Raw genomic sequence first — 21,507 nt, 5'->3', positions numbered from 1 at the left:
TATGGCACGCGTGCCCAACTTGGCACGCGGAGCCCTCTCTGTGGGCATGCGGCCGCCCAGATGGGCAGTGGGGGCTTTGAACCCCCCTTTCCCGGTTCAACCCCCCCTTTCCTGGGCGGCTGGGGCTTTGAACCGCTCCACACTGCCTGCAGGCAGCGTGGACCAGTTCAAAGCCTCCCCTTTCCTGGACTCTGGGCTGCGGGGGCTTGGTGTTGGCACTTTGGGATAAATAAGTGGGTTTTGGTTGCAGTTTGGGCACTCGGTGTCTAAAAGGTTCGCCATCACTGGTATATAAGTTGGGGTGTTTTGCAGTTAGGTCTCTCTTCCCTATTAACTGAATAAAGTGGTTACTGTTGGAACTCTGTCTCCAGCCTCTTGTGTAACGTATGCATACATAACAGAAAACATTATCTTCAGGTCATTTCTACAGAAGATAAACGCTTGCTAATACTGAGGCATTCGAAAATGTCAAAAGATTTGTGAGATAATAACTAATTATGTTAAGTGGACTGATTAACTGCTGCCATTTTAGCAGCTGATGTCGCAGAGGGAGTCAAATAGTTTTTCCGAGATGATGCCATTTTCTGCACTGGAAGAGGTAATAGGTAGAGGGGGGAACTCCTCAGATTGAATGAGTATATAATTGTATAGAGAGCCAGTGTGGTGTAGTGGTTAGGAACGGTGGACTCTAATCTGGAGAACGGGGTTTGATTCCCCACTCCTCCACATGAAACCTGCGGAGTGACCTTCGGCTAGTCACAGTTCTGTCCAAACTCTCTCAGCCCCATCTACCTCACAAGATGTCTGTTTGTGGGAAGGGAAGGTGATTGTAAACCACTCTGAGTCTCCTTAGAGGTACAGAAATGCGGGGTATAAAAACCAACTCTCCTTTTTCTTCTTAAAATAACTGAAATCCTACCAGAAATTTAGAAGTGTTTTTCCCTATTTGTGATCAAAATCTCAACCTCAAAGTGGCATCGTATTTGACACTGCAGAATTCTGAAACCGGACACAAACCAGAATTCCTAGGACAAGCCGAGTCTCATTCCAAAATCACCATTTCATTCTTTATGGAATAACCTATAGTGTAAATATGTTGAGCATTAGGTAGCGAGCTTTGTTTCATTTCAGACAGGCAAGTGTTAATATTGAGGTTAACCAGTTCAAGGTATGATGTAACCTGTAATACGTTAATCTAGCATTTGGTCAGTGAAGAGCATCCGTTGGAGACATGCCGCTTGTCACATACACAAGCAAATCTGCATTTTACTGTGCTTTCCATATATCCTTTGTTTAGTAGAGAAAGCACCGTCCTAGTTAACTTTTGACCATCAACCTGGAAGGATGGAGGGACAATTCTACAACTTAGAAATGTCTCGTGTTTAAGCTTAGTGCCTGCCAGAAGCATCTGGCAGTATAGGTAACTGTAGAGATGTAGAAAGAGTTTATTTGTTTTACTTCCCGTGAACCCTATCCCTGATTTAGTGAGTAAAGGTTGTTTGACTAAGACAAAAGAATTTTGTCTATTTTTGTGCGTGTGTGTGACTCACTATATTTTCATTAGGCCATAACCAAACGATCCAATCCTCTGAATCGGTAGCAGATACTAAGAAGTAAGGTTCAATTCTAACAAAATAACACTTGTTGGGATTCTACAACATTGTTCCTTTCCCACTCCTCTCCAGCCACTCGGCTGCAGCGCTCACTTCCACTGCCATTACAACTTATTGTCAGGCCTGCTTTCCACAGCTCTCAGCAGCCTGTCAGATTGTGGCTGTTTTAGTTTCGATTCCACCAGGTGCCTGTCAAGGTCGAACTTGCTAACTACTGAATTCCTGTTCCAGCGCTATCTCCCGTGGGAACGGCTCCTCATTAGGGGCCCGCCTTGACCCGTTGTGACTAGTACTTTCCCTTATAGGCCTGCACTGTGCTCCCAATTGCCATTCGTGCCAATGTACCTGTAGGCTCTGCATACCTGTATGTTTTCCAATAAATCAGCTCTCTTTTGGACTCCTTGTCTGTGGATGCTGTTTGTGGGATTACCATGGGGACAAGTGCTTACACTTATGCTTATTCAATAGCTCTTTGAAAAATAATGGTCCTGCAGAAGTGCTGGTGGCAAAGGAAGCAAGCGCCACAGCAGAGGTCATTCTCCACAGCATCCAGAGAGAAGCATGTGAGAAACACAGACATACAATCCAAGCCACTGTCTTCTTGTTCCCATAGACACACATTTTGTGACGGTGGCCTTTTATGCACGGGTTGTTTCCTTCACCGTCAAGCCCCAGCCTCGAGTACTTTGGGGCTTTGTTTTCATTTATGCATGTATTTTCCAACCTTTAGAAGTCACCTCCCTCTCCCCTCGTGTTTTCCCTATGTTTTGTGGATGCTGTTTTACCCCAAGTTTAATGTCTGCCTCAATTTGGGGTTTTCTTCCCATGCCCATTCTTACTTCTCCCTCCCACTTTTGTCTTTCCCCCTCATCCAGTCCCTCCCCTTGAAGCTGGAATACTATGAGGCTTCCTGCTCTCCCATAATTTAAAAGTTATCTTGTTTCTGTTTCGGATTTTGTGCAAACCTGGGGGTTGACCCAGGTTTGTATAAACATCCCCCACCTCTGTATCTGACCATAGTGTACAGATTTACTGATCCACATTTCGAGGTGCTGGTTCAGTGTCAGATACAGAATTTAGGTTTCATGTTTTAGGGTTGGAATTGGAGCAATGCAGAAAGTTAATTAAAGAAGTTGTTTTCCTTTGTACAGGTGGATATCCTGCGTGCACTTGGGGCTGAAATTGTAAGAACCCCATGCACCAGGTTTGATGCTCCTGAATCAAATGTCCGTGTTGCTTGGAAACTGAAAAATGAAATCCCAAACTCACATGTTCTGGACCAGGTAAATGTATTTGTTTCATTCCTTGTTGAATGGTGCATCCATGTATATCAGTTTTTGTGAAATGAATAACTCTAAAGAAAGGGAGCTGTGATAGATAAAATTGATCATCTGTGTTCAGAGGCAGTGTACCTTTTAAAAATAAATGTTGGGGATTAACAAAAGAGATGGCTCTGCTTGTCAGCTTCTTAGGGACATCTGGCTGGCCACTGTTAGAGTCAAAAGTTCTAAATCAGATGGCCCATTGACTTGACCCAGCAAGATATTCCTTATATTTTTATGAGATATTTTGTTATTTATTTGGCGGCTCTTTACAAATATGCATTTGACTCCTACTTGTTTATCAGTGACATACCCTTTTCTCTGTGTCTTTACAACAATAGTACCGAAATCCAAGCAACCCACTGGCACACTACGACACCACAGCGGAAGAGATTCTGGAGCAATGTGATGGTATCATTTCAACTGTTTTTTCCCAATATAATTCATTAAATATCCTTCTTAGTGATTGTGCTATTATGCAACACCCTGGTTATTGTTTTCCTGATCAATAAATCAAGAAGTTTTCTCCCAGTGTATACAAGTATTTCCTTTTAGAGCTCTGGAGAAGGTGTGTGGTGTGATCATTACTGGTTTTTTCACTTTAACTTCAGGCAAAGTTGATATGATTGTGGTTGGAGCTGGTACAGGAGGCACCGTCACTGGTATCGCCAGGAAGATGAAGGAGAAATGTCCTGAATGCAAAGTATGTCTCAGCCCCAATTCAGACACTGAATCAATATTTATTTTTAATTAATTTCCTATCAATTCTATTTTTAAGAATCTGATTGATACATTTATTTTCCTTTACAGATTGTTGGAGTAGATCCTGAAGGCTCCATAGTTGCTCTGCCCAGCTCACTGAACACAGCAGAGGATGCGACAATGGAAGTGGAAGGGATTGGACACGACTTTATCCCAACTGTCCTTGATAGATCTGTAAGTGGCAAAGTGATAAAGGTCAGGAGACAGAGCTGAAATTTCAGCTTACAGGTCAGGAGATAGAACCGTCATTTTATGTTTCCACAAGCTGAGACTGTAAGCTGAAATTTGAGGGCAGACTTTCAGGATTCTTTTTATTTGAAATCAGGAATGATCAATCTCTGGATCCTTATGAGACAAACAGCATTTCTGAGAATTGCTGATTCTTGGCATTCACCAGCCATACAAATTAAGATAAGTGTGGAAACATAAAATGACGGTTCTATATAGAAAAGCCTCATTGATAGGTAGAATTCAAATCCTAATCAGAATAGGTCAAATGGAAGAAAGATTCAGAAGTGTCTAATTTCAACTCTTTGAAAACTCTATCTGTCTCCAGCCTGTTATATTGAGTAGAGGTGCCTGACTTGAGTGCCTTAAACATTTTTTTTGTTTCTGTTGTAGGTGATAGATCAGTGGTGCAAAAGTAATGACACTGAATCTTTTCTTATGGCTCGCAGATTGATTAGAGAAGAGGGGTTGCTTTGTGGTAAGCATTGCTGAACTGATGCTTTCATTGATGCTCAGAACAAAAAAAAAGTAAAAGACAGTATTCAAATTTGTGTTTGTGCTCTGAGCATCAATCTAAATGAAGGAAATTATTTCCTGGGCTGATATAAGGACCTTTCCACACAATCCTTTCTTTAAACAATAAACCAGTGTTGTTATTGGCTTGAATACAATCCAGAAGACTTTTCTCTAGGCAATGTTTAAATTGTACAAATATTATATTTAATTAAAAAAAATCTAAGCCCATAAAGCTCAGCATTTGGTCACTTGGAAAATTCCACAGTCCTCCTCCCATCTAGCATTTCCATCGATATCCTGAGTACTGAATTAGAATGTAGAATTGCATGATGTTTGCTGGGTTGAATGGTACATGTGGTATAATTAGGGCAGAGAAATAGAACTTTCCGCCTGCACTATTTTTGTGACTTTCTAAATGTACTATTTTGATATTTTAAAAAAATATTCAGAGACTGGATTGTTACAGAAGAAGCAATAACATAAATGCTGAGTATTTAGAGTACAATGTTGAGGTATTCAACTAGGCTGAAGTGGGATCAGTTGTTTAATCATTTCGAAAAATATTGCAACCACAGAAGGCTGCCTCCTTCTCTTGCATCAATGGCCCATCTTTTCAAGAATCTTTGCTTTAAGCTTCAACTGTAAAAAGAGTATATTCTGTTCTATGGTGTTTTCTGATTCTCTGTTGTTCAGAAGACTTTAGTAGTAGGAGCAGCAGAGCAGGCTAATGGCATATCCCTTATGTCAAATGCCAGTTTGGTTCGAGGTCTTTTACATGCAATAAAACCAGGGAAGAGGATGTTCTTTGTACTTATTCTGATTTGGGACTATACTCATGGACTAAAGCAAAAAACAGGCCTTCACTATCCAGATGTTTAGAGAATAGAATTGTCCCTAAAATTAGATATGTGGTCACCTACATACAAACACACGAACCAATGTAAACATTAGGATCATGTGTCATTTTATTGGTTGGAAACATTATGTCTCTGTTTAGCTAAGCATTTATGTAATGAGCCATAGGGTGATGTTTAAAAATTGTTACATTCTTTATCAAGGACTGATTAAAATTTGACAGCTGCAATGTATAGGCTGAAAATCAGCAATTACCTGTTTAACCAAGTAGCATTTAAAAGGTTCTTATTCTGTGCATTGTCCTCCATCAGTGTGGCATTTGTCTGTCAGCATAGTTGCTGTCTGGGCCATAGAATATTTCATAAGAATGGGCCACTTGGTGTAGACCAAGAAACTTCAAAATAGTATGCCAGCTATTTGGACTGCCTGCATGGGTAAGTGCTCCTTGGTGACCACCATGATCAGGTACAGTAGTGGGCACTCTCACTGCAACCCCTGCACAGGGAAGCAAATCACCTTGTGCTGAATCAAAGATCTCTGCAGAGGTACTCACAGGAACGCTCACTGTCTAGGGAACTTGAGAATTTCAGTTACAACCAATGGAACTGATAACAATACACAAGCCATTCAAGGTCACATAGGCATAAAGGTTTTGAACAGGGCAGTGATCTAATGTGTCTATAAGTCCTATAAGACGTCAGGATCTTTAGTTTCTACTACCCTGATCCTCTGCCCATACACAGTGTTTGGGATTTGATGGGTCTAGGACCAGCAAATCTCCATGATTGTATTCTCATTGGTGATATACAAGCATCATGTCACTATAGAAAAAGTCCCTGTGCTTTCTAGAGACATTTCACTTATGAATGTAACAAAATTGTCAACATTTCCCCTCTTATCTTCCTGCTGTCTCTCTCCCAGTGTCTTTTTTCCTTTTCAGTCTGATCCCAATACCAGAAAGTTAGTTCAGGTGGGAGAAAATGCCCATCAATGTGTGATAAAGAGGAGGAATGAATATTCAGACTCTCCACGAGGCCCTTTCTACTCTTTACCTCTGGTCTCCACCTAATATATAAACAGGGCAGATCTTCATTTTAAAAGCTGGGTCTGCTGGCATCACATCTCGTTTAGCCTTCAGAAGTACCATGTAGTACCTTTGCTATACGAGGCCTTAGTTCTTAGAAGCCCTTTAGAAGAAACAAATTAATATTCCCCCATCTGTAATCTGTTCCACTGTTCCCTGTTGTTTCATTCCATGCGGGGTTACATGTCTGCTGACTTCTTTATGTACAGGAGGAAGTTCGGGCAGTGCCATGTCTGTGGCTGTGAAGGTCGCCAAGCAGCTAAAGGAGGGACAACGCTGTGTTGTCATCTTACCTGATTCTGTGAGGAACTACATGTATGTTGTCTTTTGTTTCTGCTTCCCATGTGTGACTGCTCTTTGCGAACCTGCAAAACGTATGCTGCTGCCTACCCCTCCACTCATATTACCAATAGTGAGGAAATTTGTCTGTAGAGAAGTAAGAAACTCCCCCCACCCCATTCCCATAAATGAGTTTGATGCTGGTCTAATCCCACTGATACCTGTGTAGAATTAGACCAGCATAAATGATTTGTCATTAGGTAAATGATTCCTCTGAAAAGAAAAGACTACTACTGTCAAATTATTATATGGAAAGTGTTGCTTTGAGAAGTCTTTGAGTGTCATATCAGCTGTTACTAATTTGAGTTCACAAAAGACGCTCAAACTAATGTTGTCTAGAATGACTCAATCTGAGTTATTATCCAGTTCCAGGTGATTATTCAAAGCAGGGTTAGTATCTATCCTCAGATAATCAAAAGCCACTCAATGAATGTCCACCAAAACTATTAGCTACCTAACCATTTTAGTTTTATGCTAAATTTTTGAAGTGGCTTTGAAATCACAGAAACCTCTGTAATATTTGAGTCTATGCTGTTGCCAGTTCAGGATGCACATTCCATATTTATGCAGATCAATGTGGGAGGGGATCACTTGTTACACAGAGATTGTGCCTTTTTGAGCACACTCTCCTTCCTGGCTGCCTCTAGTTATAATAAAATACAACTCTAATTAAAATACAACTCTAGTTCTAATAAAACACAGTATAAAAGACAAAAAAATATATATAACACATCCTGGGCTGAGGTCCATTAGATTAGTCCATCAAGGCCAAGGGCATCAGCCAAGGGCCGAGAGCCCTTTGGCTTGTACTCCTTGGCCGCGCCCAGGCTATAAATACCAGCAGCAGGAGAGAGAGAAACATTCGGGCAGGATGTCACAAGCTGGCAACCATCTTCCTATAATTCTTCTTCCTGCTGAAGGGAACTTAGTTCTCAGCTTCACTGCCAGCCTATTATTGAATGCCACAATCCATTCTCTGCATTTAAGACATACCATATGCATTCATTTTTTAATTTATCTCTGTTACATTGGGTGTTCTGAGTGTCTGAAGGTCAGTTAATGATAGTAGAGGTTGGCTGAAATAAAGAGGTAAACTGATATTGTAACGGGCGGCAGGGGGGTGCTTTCTCATGTTGCTTGATGTCTCCATCTTCTATTCTCTGACTCTAGGTCCAAATTTTTAAATGACAAATGGATGATCACAAATGGATTTCTGAAAGAGGATGTTCAAGACCATTATCCTTGGTAAAGTTTAGAATTACTTCACTTATTATTGTTTCCTAATAAGAAGAATAAGTAATCTGAATGTCATGCCTTTGGTCATCTGAAAAGCCATCTAGGCCAGGAGTCTCTAACATAGTGCCCATGAGCACCATGTTTGTGGCTTCCTAGAGGCACCTGGTTGGCCACTGTGTGAACAGACTGCTGGACTTGATGGGCCTTGGTCTGATCCAGCAGGGCCTTTCTTATGTTCTTATGAGCACAACAGCACCCGCTGCCACCTTTCCTGGTGCCCATCAAGTGTTTTTAGAGAGTGGATGGGGCCAGGTAGGACTTTTGCCTAGCAAGGCTTTTGATTGGCCATTGGAGATTTGATTGGTTATGCAGTTTTTAAAACATAGCTTAGGCAACAGTTGCCACCACTACACAAGTAACTTCACTGTGTGACTTAAGGTAAACGGTGACAGCCATTCTTTGGCTAGCTCCTACTCCTGTGGCAGCCAGTTTGTGGCTGACCCACCACTCTGTGTCAGAATTCCAAAGGTGCCCACAGGTTCAAAAAGGTTGGAGACCCCTGATTTAGGCAACTGTCTTAGCATGTGTGGATTGAGAGGTTAATGGTGGCTGATTTTATTTGTGTGTACCAGAGATAATTAGATGCCTGAAACCCTTGCCATGGTATTTTATGCTGTATTTGTATCTCAGATTTCTACTCAGGAAAGTGTACAAATGATACACATAACAATATAAAGAGACTCATAGCAATCAAAAGATACAAAAAATGAACATTTCTAAATCTTTTAAATATTAATCCCATTCCCCAATAAAATTAACATAACCCCCTGAAAAGAATAGCAATAAAAAACACATCTAAAAACCATACCCGCAACACTAAAAGCACAATGAAATCACAGAGAGGTGGGGATAGATAGATAGATAGATAGATAGATAGATAGATAGATAGATAGATAGATAGATAGATAATTTGCCGCCCTTGGCCAGATAAAGAGGTGGGGAAAGTGTAGGCAAAGAAAATGAGAAAGAAAAAGCAGGCAAAAAAAAAAAAAAACCTCAGAAGGCCCTTTACAACAAAGGATACAAAAGGTTAGCACCAGTTGACCTTAGGTTGGGCAGGGCTTTATGGTTTGGGTATTGCTATAATTAAATCCAGAAGTACCGTATTTTCCGGCGTATAAGACGACTTTTTAACTCAAGAAAACCTTCTCCAAACTCGGGGGTCGTCTTATACGCCGGGTATCATCTTTCCTCCCCGGCCTCCGCTTCAGCTTCCGCCTTTATGGGCTTCCCTCCCCTCTAAACCCCCCTTTAGCCCTGCCCTCCGTGGGCCGTCGGCTCAGTCCTCCCCTCGCCTTTAGCCTCGCCCTTCCCTCGCCCCCGTCCCCCTCTTCTTCCCCGCTCCCTTCTCCCCTCGCCGACTCCCCCCAAGAGCCACGTCCTGCTGCTTCGGGCTCCCACCCTCCCGCCGGAGCCCGGGGCTGAGCCTTGGCTACAGCCGGCGTCTCTGGCTGCGGGGCTCCCGCTGCCCGGGGAGGCTCCCTCCCCGCCTCGCCTCCAGGGTTTGCGCCGGCCAGTCCGGCACGCGCTCCTCCATGCTGGGAGGTCGGCCCCCGGCTTCCTCCCGGTCCTCTCGCCGGCCCCACCTCCCGGCGCGCTGCCAGCTTGTCCGCACGCTCCCGCCTTGCCTCCAGGGTTTGCGCCGACCGGTCCGGTCCGGCACGCACTCCTCCATGCCGGGTGGTCGGCCCCCGGCCTCCTCCCGTTCCTCCCGCTGGCCCTGCTTCCCGGCGCGCTGCCAGCTCGTCCGCACGCTCCTGCCTTGCCTCCAGGGTTTGCGCCGGCCAGTCCGGCACGCACTCCTCCATGCCAGGAGGTCGGCCCCCGGCCTCCTCCCGTTCCTCCCGCTGGCCCCGCCTCCTGGCGCGCTCCAAGCTCGTCCGGCTGCCCCCGCCCCCTCTTTCTCCCGCCCCGGTAAGTGGGGTTGTTTCCCCGGGAGTTGAGCCGCCCCAGGAGGACCGGGGGTGGCCGCGGGGTTGGGGCGCAGTCCCGAGGGCCGGCCCCAGGCCGTGGACTCGGGACAGTCCCAAACTCTATATTTTAACTATAAAAATGGGGGGTCGTCTTATACGCCCAGTCGCCTTGTACGCCGGAAAATACGGTATTTAGGAATGTATCCAGATGGGCCTTTTTGTGAGTCCCGCAGTGAACAGGTCTGAGGTGAAGGATCACTGGAGATAAGTTGTAATTACAGCGAAACTCTAACCCCTCTCCCAATATTGGCTAACCTAGTAGGACAACATTTAAATAGCAAAGGCTCCTGGGAATAAGCCCCACTTGCTTTTTAGTAGACCTGTTTAGGATTGCTCCCATAGACTCTGACTGCTGTTTGTTTTTTGTAATAGGTGGTGGAACATAAAGGTGCAGAAACTGAATCTCTTAGCTCCTCTGACTCTTCTTCCAGATGTGAACTGTCAAAAGGCAATCGAAATCCTCAGGGATAAGGGATACGACCAGGCACCAGTTGTTGCAGAATCAGGGCAAGTATCAGCTAAATGCATATAGTATCATCAGTCTCATGGATTACTGTACTATTGAGGAATGACAGTGACAACCAATATAATTAAAGACATCTTAAATAAATATTTTAATATTGGCCCAATACATAGGATTGCCAACCTCCAAGTAGTGGCTGGAGATCTCCTGCTATTACAACTGATCTCCAGACGATAGTGATCAGTTCAACTGGAAAAAAAATGGCTGCTTTGGAAGGTAGACTCTATGGCATTACATCCCACTGAAGTCCCTCCCCTCGCCAAACCCCACCCTCCTCAGGCTCCACTCCCAAAATCTTCCGGTATTTCCCAACCTGGAGCTGGCAATCCTACCAATCCAGCACCATAGCACAGTGCTGTAGGGTTGCCAGCCTCCAGTTGGTGACAGGAGATCTCCTGCTATTCCAACTGATCTCCCGGTGACAGAGATCAGTTCACCTGGAGAAAATGGCTGCTTTGGAAAGTGGGCTCTGTGGCATTCTACCCCATTGAAATCTTGCCCCTACCCAAACTCTGCCCTCCTCAGGCTCCACCCCTAAAATCTCCAGGTATTTCCCAACCCAGACCTGGCAACCCTACAGTGCTGACATGTAGAAAATCCCAAGAAACTTTAGAGAGCCACCCCCCACACACTACTTTTACCTGTGGTAAGGTTGCCAGGAGTGAAGGCAGCATGGTATAGCCCAATCTCGTCAGATCTCGGAAGCTAAGCAGGGTCAGTCCTGATTAGTATTTGGATGGGAGACCACCAAGGAATACCAGGGTTGCTATGTGGAGGAAGGCACTGGCAAACCACCTCTGTTAGTTTCTTGCCTTGAAAACCCCACAAGCGGTCGCCATAAGTTGGCTGCAACTTGACAGCACTTTACACACACACACACAAGGTTGCCTGGTCCCCCATTATAGCAGGAGACAACCCACCCACCCCCGGCTACCTGTTCTTATGCTCGCTGGCACCTGAAGCGGGCTCAGAAGGAAATGCTGGGGGGTGGGGGAGATTGGGATACGCACTGGCATCGTGCCAGTACGCTGACATCATTTCCAGTGTAAACCAAAAGTGACATAATGGATGCTTTAGACTTTACAAAAACTCTATGGAAGTGACGTCAGTACGCTGGCGTGACGCAGGCGCATGAGTCGTCACCCCTTGATTGCTCCTGGGGGTTGCCAGCTGCCACCTGCAACCCTGACCTGTAGGAATGCTCTGGCATGCACTAAGTGCCATTAGAATAAATGAACACCTCTTAATATTTCTCAGACCTCATTCAGCTCTTTCCTTCTGATCAGGCCTTGTGTATTTAAAAATGTGAATGGGTACATTGCCCTCAGAGAAGAAGAAGGGGTGCCTCTAAGGATCACACTGGAACAAAATGGGACTGAACTTTTCTTAGCCTTGTTTTGCCTCTTAGATGCCTACTCCCATTTGAATCTATCCAACCAGCCATCATTCAGAGGCCCTGATTCGGGCGTCCTGACCACGCAAGACTAGTTAAGTGGCAACCCACGAAAGGGCATTTTCTCGGTCACGGTGCCAAAACTTTGGAACTCCCTCCCCAGGACAGTTAGTTTGCCTCCTTCTATAGTGGTCTCTTCTGCCAGTGGATGAAGACTTGTTTTGTTTTGTTTTGTTTGGCATTCCCGTATTAACTCTTATTAGCCTTCCTCCCCGTTTGTGTGTAATATTTATTTACTTGTTTATTTATTTACTTATTGTTTATTTGTTTACTTATTAAAGGTTAATACCTTTCCTTTCCTTATGGTTCATGTGCTTATGTTTTATCTAATTGTTTTATATAGCCTCCTTGGGATGATAGATGTTGCAGTTTTCCAAATTAAAATGAGTCCAGGCTGAAGATTCTTTCAAGAAGTAAAACCTTTACCTATCTTTCAAACACACATAACTAATAACTAGGTTCGGTGGAGTTCTCTCTCCTGGAATAAGCAAAACATAAACGAGAAGAAGAAACTTCTAGGTCCTAATTAGTTACTAGGCAACATCACCCTTTAGACTTTAGAACTGAATTCACCCTCTAATTACCTCTCCACTTCTTCAGTGTGTGATGCTTTGCTATTGTTATTCCAGCACAGAGAACCTGAGTTGTGTGGAAAGGAAGCATAGAAAAGTTTAATTAAATAAATAATAAAAATATTGTCAGAAAAACAGAGGGGTGCATGGGGTTCCAGAGGGCCAATACATGTTTCGAAATCCACGAGTCTGCCATGTAAACTGTCACAAAGATATGTGCTGGCCTGGGAGTTCTTTGCTGGGATATTAATTCCCCAGCATGTACAGGCCCAATTTGGATCAGGATCATGGTGTGTAGGAAGAGGGGGCTTATGTCAAATGGCTCTGGGAAGCCACTATTTTCCCCACTTGGAAACTTAACAAGTACAATAAGCTTTCCCAAGAGGGCACATAGCAGTTCTCAGTCTGAATTGGATCTTGGAATTAAGTTCCCAGCTCAGAACTCCCATCTGTTGACAATATACAGGCCCACTATGTGGACTTGGTAGTATGTGAATTAGCCCCCAGGCTGCTCATCACAGCAGTGGTTTCTCTCAACCATAATTTCTGGAAACATAAGCCTTTTATGCATGGTTACTTTGTCTCAGGATTCTCCCGTGATCATCTCGGTTCTCCATTGGGGTTATGCATGATGTTCTCCTCCTTGGGGGCTCAGCTCACTTCTGTTGCACGACTTTCCTGGATTTTCCAATCCCTGTTTTATCACTCTATGAGGTTTTGTTCCAAGCTTATCTCAGTTACCGGAAGGTGCATAGTCAAGTCGTGGGTCGATCTTTCCATGCCCAGATACAACCCCGTTCTCCAACTCCTCCAGCCAGTCTTCAGCCATCCCCTCGGCAATGCCCTGGGAAGCCATACCAGAGATGGAGGCGGCCATGTAGCTGCCTCCTTCTCTGGGCACCCTTTGCCTTTCCCCCCCCTGCTGGTCTAATGGAATAGCGATATATCTTTAAATAATCTAAAATACTAATCAAATCGCAGAGAGAGGCAGCAGAGGCTAGGATCATTTGCTCGCTCACCCCCCCCCCATGGGTAACTCATCACCCAAATGCTGGGGGGGGGGGGACAGCGAGCGCCCAATTCTAGTCTCCGCTGCCTGTCTCTGCAATTTTGATTAGTATTTTAGATTATTTAAAGATATATCAATATTCCATCAGCCCAGCAGAAAAAATGGTGGAGGGTGCCCAGAGAAGGAGGCGTCTTTTCTAGTCAGTTTCAGGAAGTGTTCACAGACTCCGGGTCGAACGGAAAACTCCCCCCCCATAGCATCTTTTCTTGTCAGTTGTAAAGTGTTCACAGACTCACAGATCAGCGGAGAATCTCCCTCCCCCTTTTTTCTTTTCTGTGTAGAGCTGTATTTTTAAGGGGCGGGGACTCAGATGCTTATGGATTTTGGCTGGAGGTTCTGCAGTACTCCATTTTGCGAAATGGGTTGTGAAATGGCCACTCGTGGGTGGAGGGTGATGTTTTTATCACAGTAAGCACTACAGCCAATTACAAAGCAGTGTTTTCAAGGGGCGGGGACTCAGACACTTCCAGATTTCTGCTGGTGATTATGCAGTGCTCCTGAGACTCCCAGGACTTTCTTCACAACAAACCATACCATGCTTAAGGTTTTCAGATCTTGGGGTAGAAAAGTGTGAGACAAGAGAGGGACGATCCAGGGACATACTACCCGTGCATAAAAGGCCATAGTCTCTGTAGCATAAAATTTAACTGAATTAACTTCATATTTTCTGAGTTTTTGTATTTTCTTGTAGACTCATCTTAGGAATGGTAACTCTCAGTAGTATCCTCTCCTCACTCCTAGCAGGAAGTGCCCAGTTCTCAGATCCTGTCATCAAGGTCATTTATCAGCAGTTTTCAAAGGTACTGACCCTATGGGTACCGGTAGATTCCTACAGAATCCAAAAATGTGCTTGATTCCCCCTGCGAGCCTAATCCCAGGGAAGAGGATGGGGATGAGGGGCTGTGGCTCAGTGGTAGAGCATCTGCTTGGCATGCAGAAGGTCCCAGGTTAAATTCCCGTTATCTCCAGTTAAAGGGACCAGGCAAGTAGGTGATGTGAAAGACCTCTACCTGAGACCCTGCAGACCTGCTGCCAGTCTGAGTATACAATACTGACTTTGATGGACTGAGGGTCTGATTCAGAATAAGGCAGCTTCATGTGTTCATGTGATGCAGGGGATAGGGATAAAAAATGTGTGCGAGAGAAGAAGGGACATAAGAGAAAGAGATAAACCAACTGGTCAGAAGCCAAAATACTTGCTAAGAGCAATCAGGTACTTCTTGTGCCAGACCCATATCAATGGGAAGACAATCATTGTGCTTCCATTCAAGGCCTGAAAGATTTTATACAATATGGTCTGTATGTCTAAACAGCTTCAATGCATATGATGTCTGAATCAAAAAATGACTGGCTGTGCACAGAGTCCAAGTACAGCTGGGTATATAGAAAATGTGAAGGAGTAGGTATTGTGTGGGGGTGTGGAATGGCCTGATCTCATCAGATCTCGGTAGCTAAGCTGGGTCAGTACTTGGAAGGGAGACTTTTAAGGAAGACTCTGCAGAGGAAGGCAAGGGCAAATCACCACTGCTTAATCACTTGCCTTGAAAACCCCACCAGGCATAACTATAAGTCAGCAGCAACGTGACAGCACTTTGCACACACACACGCACACACACACAAGTATCGTGAGCACATTGGGCAATTCAGTAGGCTGTCATTCTGAAGCAAGATTTGCTGTTATTCTTACATTCAAAATGTCCTCACATGGAGAGTGACTTTGCTGCCGCAGCCTCTCAAAGGAGGTAGCATAAGAATTGGGTTTGCCATGCTGAGGCCCCATTAGAGAAAGCGGGGAGATGAGCAGTCTCAGCACCCAGCTATACATGACTTTTCCCACGCAGTTTTGGCAATGCGGCTGCTATGTGTGAAAAAACTTTGAATGTATGAACTGAGTCCTAGACATTTAATTATAACATGAATTGTTTTCTGTTTGGAACTTCTTTGCAGATTAGTTTGGATGACACACTTGGGAAACTTTCACATATCTTGGAAAATGATCACTTTGCTATAGTTGTCCATGAATTGGAGCAATGTAAGTGCAATCCCTCCCCCATATTTTAAAACAAAACAAAGCAAGAATGTAATCATGGTGACTTATGGTGGCTGCTACATGTTTGTCTTTCATCCATTACATTTAGGAAGTGGTTGAGGATCATGTTGAATGATCTATCAGAGAAGGAGGTTTTTTTAGCTGTGGAGCCTACAGAGAATGCTACATGATACACAAAAGGCATTCTCAGATAATAACTGAAAGTATAAGAAAACACACAGAAGAGGGAGTGATTTTTGGCTACCTAGTTCCTAGGGTTGCCAGCTCCAAGTTAGGAAATACCTGGAGATTTTGGGGGTGGAGCCTGAGGAAGACAGGATTTGGGGAAGGGCTTCAGTGCCATAGAGTTCACCTTCCAGAGAGGCCATGTTCTCCAGGTGAACTGATCTCTGTTGCCTGGAGATCAGTTGTAACTGCAGGAGATCTCCAACCACTACCTGGAGGTTGGCAACCCTACTAGTTCCCCAGTTGTTGTTGTTGTTTTTTTTGGGGGGGGGTTGGTTGACAGTAGGATTACTAACCTCAAGGTGGGACCTGGAGTTCTCCTGGAATTACAACTGATCTTCAGACTATACTCAGATCACTTTCCCTGGAGGAAATGGCAGCTCCACAGTGCGGACTCCACAGCATCACATTCCTGCTAAACTCCCTCTTCTCCCCAAACTGTCCTCCCCAGGTACCACTCTCAAATCTCCAAGAATTACTCTAAGCTGGCCTTTTTCCTGACCATAATAATAAAAGTCAATAGAAACATTGCTATTAAAATTGGCATCCATTTTTGCATCATTGGCATAAAAATAACATATGATGTATAGCTGCTGAAAAAATGGCATAAAATAAGCAAACAAGTGTCCCTTTGACTGCTTTAAAACAATGCAGTAACCACTAAACCACAAAATTGTGTGATGAATGATCAGTCTCTCCAATGATTGCTCACTACAAGTACCAGTCTTCTGAGTGGGAAAAGGTCAAAAGTTCATTTCCCGGTTGGAGAAAACCTTAAATCCAACCAGAACTCTCAATGTTGTCTCTTAAGAACTTTATTTAAAACCACTCTAGGTACTCTTGAACATATTAAATAAACCAGAATCACAATTATACAGAAAAAACTAGCATATGTAAATGAGGTTTGTATAAAAAAATGCATGTTATCCCTTCTGCTACCTAACCTGCATTTAAAGATAATGTGCAGTTTCTAAAATTCTTACTAAGCCTTGCCCAAAAAAGTCAAGACAGTCTCTCTGCAACTCAGCTTTGAGAAATTTGGGGCTTTTTTAGGGGTGTGGCTATCTTATATAGATGAGAGCCCCGTGATGCAGAGTGGTAAGCTGCAGTACTGCAGTCCAAGCTCTGTTCACGTCCTGAGTTTGATCCCGACGGAAGTCGGTTTCAGGTAGCCGGCTCAAGGTTGACTCAGCCTTCCATCCTTCTGAGGTTGGTGAAATGAGTACCCAGCTTGCTGTGGGTAAAGTGTAGATGACTGGGGACGGCAATGGCAAACCACCCCGTAAACATAGTCTGCCTAGTAAACATCAGGATGTGACATCACCCCATGGGTCAGAAATGACTTGGTGTTTGCACAGGGGACCAACTTTACCTTTATCTTATATAGACCCAATGGCATGAGCTTCACATGACTTTCTTAAAGCATCTAATTTGTTTCTCTATAGGCATAATGTTAGACATCTCTGAGTATTCCAAAGAATAATTGTTGCAAACTTTGTTCCATTTGTTCTGGAGTTTATTATGAACATAAAGGCATTGATTGATTCATAAGTTACACTTTTTGAGGCTGAAACTGTAGGTTTGCTGGAACAGTGGGAAAAAATGCATGTTTGAGGATTTACACAAGAACCTAAAAGCAAGCTCTCATGTTTACTGTGTCAAAACATCCTAAACATGGGGATTCAGGGTACAGCCCGTCAATTGCTGCGCTCCTTTCTCCGAGGTCGGGGACAGAGGGTGGCGCTGGGGGAGGTGGTGTCACAGCGGCACCCTTTCGTGTGTGGGGTGCCGCGAGGAGTGATCCTCTCCCCTTTGTTGTTTAACATCTACATGCGTCCCCTTGCACAGCTAGTTTGGAGTTTCGGGCTGGGGTGTCATCAATATGCTGATGACACCCAGCTTTACCTGCTCATGGACGGCCATCCGGACTCTGCCCCAGACACACTGGCCGAGTGTTTGGATGCTGTGACTGGTTGGTTGAGAAAAAGTCGGCTGAAGCTAAATCCAGCTAAGACGGAGGTCCTGTGGCTGGGCCGGGGTGGCTTGGGGTCGGGGTGCCAGCTCCCAACACTTGACGGTGTGCAACTGACATCTGCACCCGCCATCAAGAGTCTGGATGCCTCCTTGTCTATGGAGGGCCAGGTCACAGCCGTGGTCAAGGTGGCTTTCTTCCATCTCCCGCCCTGACTTAGCCACGGTGATCCATGTGATGGTCACCTCTAGGCTAGACTACTGTAACTCGCTCTACATAGGGCTGCCCTCGAGACTGATCCGGCAGCTCCAGCTGGTACGGAATGCGGCGGCGAGACTCCTTACAGGGGTCTTGCTCCGAGAACATATAAAGCCAGTGCTCTGCCAACTGCACTGGCTCCAGCTGGAGTATCGGATCAGGTTCAAGGTGCTGGTTTTGACCTTTAAAGCCTTACACGCCCTGGGACCCTCGTATCTTTGGGACCGCCTCTCCTGGTATACCCCCCGAAGATCTTTACGGTCGTCTGATAACAACTTACTGGTAGTCCCTGGCCCTAAGAGTGTGTGGCTGCCCTCCACGAGAGCCAGGGCCTTTTCGGCCCTGGCCCCGGCCTGGTGGAATGCTCCGTCTGGTGACATCAGGGCCCTGCGGGACCTTAAAGAGTTCCACAGGGACTGCAAGACAGATCTAGTCTTCCAGGCCTATGGCTGAGGATAGCTGCAAATATCATCTGCTGGCCTCCCTATTGCCCCTCTTCCTGTTATATTGTTGATGTCAACGGAGGGGTAACCGGCTGCAAACACCCAGCAATGTGAGTATGGTTAGGCGCCATTTGCAACTTTGTAAGTTTGTGTTTTAATTGGGATTTTAATGTTTTAAATTTAGATTCTTATTGTTGGTGTAGTGATGTTTTTTATATGATGTTACCCGCTCTGAGCCAGCTTCAGCTGGGGAGGGCGGGTTATAAATCACAAAATAAATAAAATAAAATAAATAAACAATGGTTTAAAGTTACAATCTGCAACAGGTGAGTTCTCAACCATGCATAAAAGAAACAAGAACACCAACAACAATCCTTAGCTTGGGGCTAAATGGATGTCTCAAGTATTAAGGCCTATTGTAGATTTCTTTTAATATACTATCTCACTTTCCTTCCTGTGTACCAGACAATGCAGATGGCAGCTCCTTCATGAAACAGATGGTGTTTGGTGTGGTCACAGCCGTTGACCTGCTCAGCTTTGTCACCCAAAAGAACAACGCTCTGAGGGTGAACAATGGAACACTCAATTCAGTGTCTTCTGGAAAAAAATTGTCCCTAGCAAAGTCAGAAAAAATGGCTGAGGACTTTTAAAAATTTAATTCTGGTCTAGTTTTCCAATATGGTTGTGTTTTCCATGTTAATTTGCCTAACAGTTCTTGGTTTATCATGTTTCATATAATTCTAAATGCCACCAAAAAGAATAATTTAGGATCAGGATGATCTGAAAAAAAGTTTTAAATTTAAAATAAGTTTCTATTTTGTCACAATGTTAAAATAAAATTATTGGAGCGAAAGTAGTAGAGGTAAACGAATTCTCCTAAGAAGTCTATCTGCATTGATTTCTATCTGACTTTCTGTGTATGTGTTAATGTTAACTGATAAGCACCTTTGAAATTCTGCTGGCAGAGCAATAAAGAACTACTTCTTATTACTAAAATTGCCTGAATAACATGTTGAGCAAAGGATAATATAATTTTCCAGTATAAGTAGAGTTGCCAACCTGCAGGTGGGGCCTGGAGATCTCTCAGAATTACACCTGATCTCCAGACTACAAAAATCAGTTCCCCTGGAGAAAATGGCTGCTTTGGAGGGTGGACTCTAGGGCTTTATACCCTGCTGAGGTCCATCCTTTCTCAAGCCCTGCCTTTCCCAGGCTCCACCCTCAAATCTCCAGGAATTTCCCAACCTGGAGTTGGCAACCCTAAGTACAAGAGAAGTCTGATCTCATACATTTTTTTTTGCTAGTGGATGTATAAGGTTTTTTGTTTGTTTGTTTGTTTGTTTATAGTCCACCTATTGGGGTTCGGGGTCCAGTTCCTGTAAAGGGATCCCCGATACTTAACTTTCCGCTACCAATTCAGAGGGAATGGATCGTTCCTCTTGAACTATAGAGAATTGGAGATCGCGCACACGCACAAAAGACACAAAGCGTTTGTCTTTGTAATAAACAATCTTTACTCTAACTCAGGGTAGGGTAAAATATCACTGGGATACAAAACAAATAATCCTGTCTACATTCTATGTTTCCTATACTTGCCAAAAGCCTTTTGGCAAGGCACTAAGCTTACTTATGAGTAGGCATCCTTAGCGAAAGGAGAGCCTCTCATCCTGCCTGGTTAGCAGTCGAAGCAAAAGTGTGCAACTGCTTTCTCTTCTAACAAAGAAATCGAAAGCAGTTAAACATGCAAAGTAGTTGTATACGTGACCCTTGGGCACGAGTGCAATGGCCACCAAAACTGACCACTTGGTCAGTTACAATATTAACCCTTAACTGTCTGACATGTAACAAAGCTCGCTATCTAATACCCAACACCACCTTTCTCACAGGGACTCAAGGCAGATTATGCATAGAAATGAATGAATGGTTTATTTGCATATAGCCATAGACCATTACAAACATATCAACAATGCCACAAATATATAATAAAAGGAAAAACACTAGGTTAATAACATGCTAGATTAATAATATATATACATAATAAAACTATGCTAAATTGATGTATACAGAGCAATAATGACTGAAAATTGCAGTCCTGAACGGCTAATAAGACCCAGCAACCATTAAAATCCACTCGAAGGGTCAGCTCTCTTAGCAACCATATTGGACCTTGTTTTCTTTGCCACCAGAGCATACAGAGAGGTCCTATATGAAACAAACCCATCAAAATTTACACATAGTAAGTCAGTACAATCAACAAAATGAGACATTCAGTAACCAATGCATTAGGATTTTAGAAGTCTAGAACCACCAGGAAAAAGAAGAAGCATGGCATAAGTATTAACGTGACACATTAAGTGGTAAAGAGATTACATAATAGGATGCTATTACAATAAGCTATACACAGCAGTATCGACCACAGTCCCAATCATTTATACAGGTAAGTTTGTACACCGGTTTGTAAAGTGCAACCCTATTGCCTGTGCAGAGAAGCCTTAAATAGCTCAGTTTTGCACAGTTTGCAGAAGGACAGGAAAGTGGAAGCTTTCCTGACCTCCTTAGGCAGGCCATTCCGCAAGGTAGGCGCCATAATGAAGAAAGCATGTGTACAAGCAGTTGTTGATTGTGCCCATTTGTAGGTTGGCACCTGCAGAAGTCCCTGCTGCCATAAGCGAAGTTATCATAGTGGAGCATAGGGAGAAAGGCAGTCCCACAAAATAAGAGGGGCCAAGCCAATGAAGGGCTTTGTATGTGATAGTTAATACCTTAAATTGAGCCTGGTAACAAATGGGCAGTCAATAGAGTGTCTGCAGAATGGGAGTAATATGCACGTTCCATCTAGCTTCTGTTAATAGCTGAGCTGTGGCATTCTGGACCAGAAGAAGAAGAAAAGACCTTTTCTGCTTGCTTGGCTTACTCCCGATTTCCACAAGCATTGGAATTGGTTTGGGCATGGT

The 21,507-nt window shown here is 44.1% G+C and overlaps 1 protein-coding gene across 1 annotated transcript in view; it reads left to right on the top strand.

The window, feature by feature from the left end:
- Nucleotides 1-19,203, top strand: part of LOC130485130 (cystathionine beta-synthase-like) — a 40,440-nt gene extending 21,237 nt beyond the window's left edge. Inside the window, exons 5-15 of the mRNA XM_056858241.1 lie at nucleotides 2,765-2,896; nucleotides 3,277-3,346; nucleotides 3,547-3,638; nucleotides 3,746-3,871; nucleotides 4,319-4,403; nucleotides 6,590-6,695; nucleotides 7,890-7,964; nucleotides 10,361-10,495; nucleotides 14,297-14,405; nucleotides 15,553-15,637; nucleotides 19,019-19,203. Coding sequence (XP_056714219.1) covers nucleotides 2,765-2,896; nucleotides 3,277-3,346; nucleotides 3,547-3,638; nucleotides 3,746-3,871; nucleotides 4,319-4,403; nucleotides 6,590-6,695; nucleotides 7,890-7,964; nucleotides 10,361-10,495; nucleotides 14,297-14,405; nucleotides 15,553-15,637; nucleotides 19,019-19,203 — 1,200 coding nt within the window. The remainder of the gene's footprint in view (nucleotides 1-2,764; nucleotides 2,897-3,276; nucleotides 3,347-3,546; nucleotides 3,639-3,745; nucleotides 3,872-4,318; nucleotides 4,404-6,589; nucleotides 6,696-7,889; nucleotides 7,965-10,360; nucleotides 10,496-14,296; nucleotides 14,406-15,552; nucleotides 15,638-19,018) is intronic.
- The last annotated feature ends 2,304 nt before the right edge of the window (nucleotides 19,204-21,507 follow it).

This window comes from Euleptes europaea, chromosome 12 (assembly GCF_029931775.1).
Source record: "Euleptes europaea isolate rEulEur1 chromosome 12, rEulEur1.hap1, whole genome shotgun sequence".
NCBI lineage: Eukaryota > Metazoa > Chordata > Lepidosauria > Squamata > Sphaerodactylidae > Euleptes > Euleptes europaea.
Note: the sequence above shows the minus strand (reverse complement) of the source record. Positions and strands in the feature narration are given on the sequence as shown.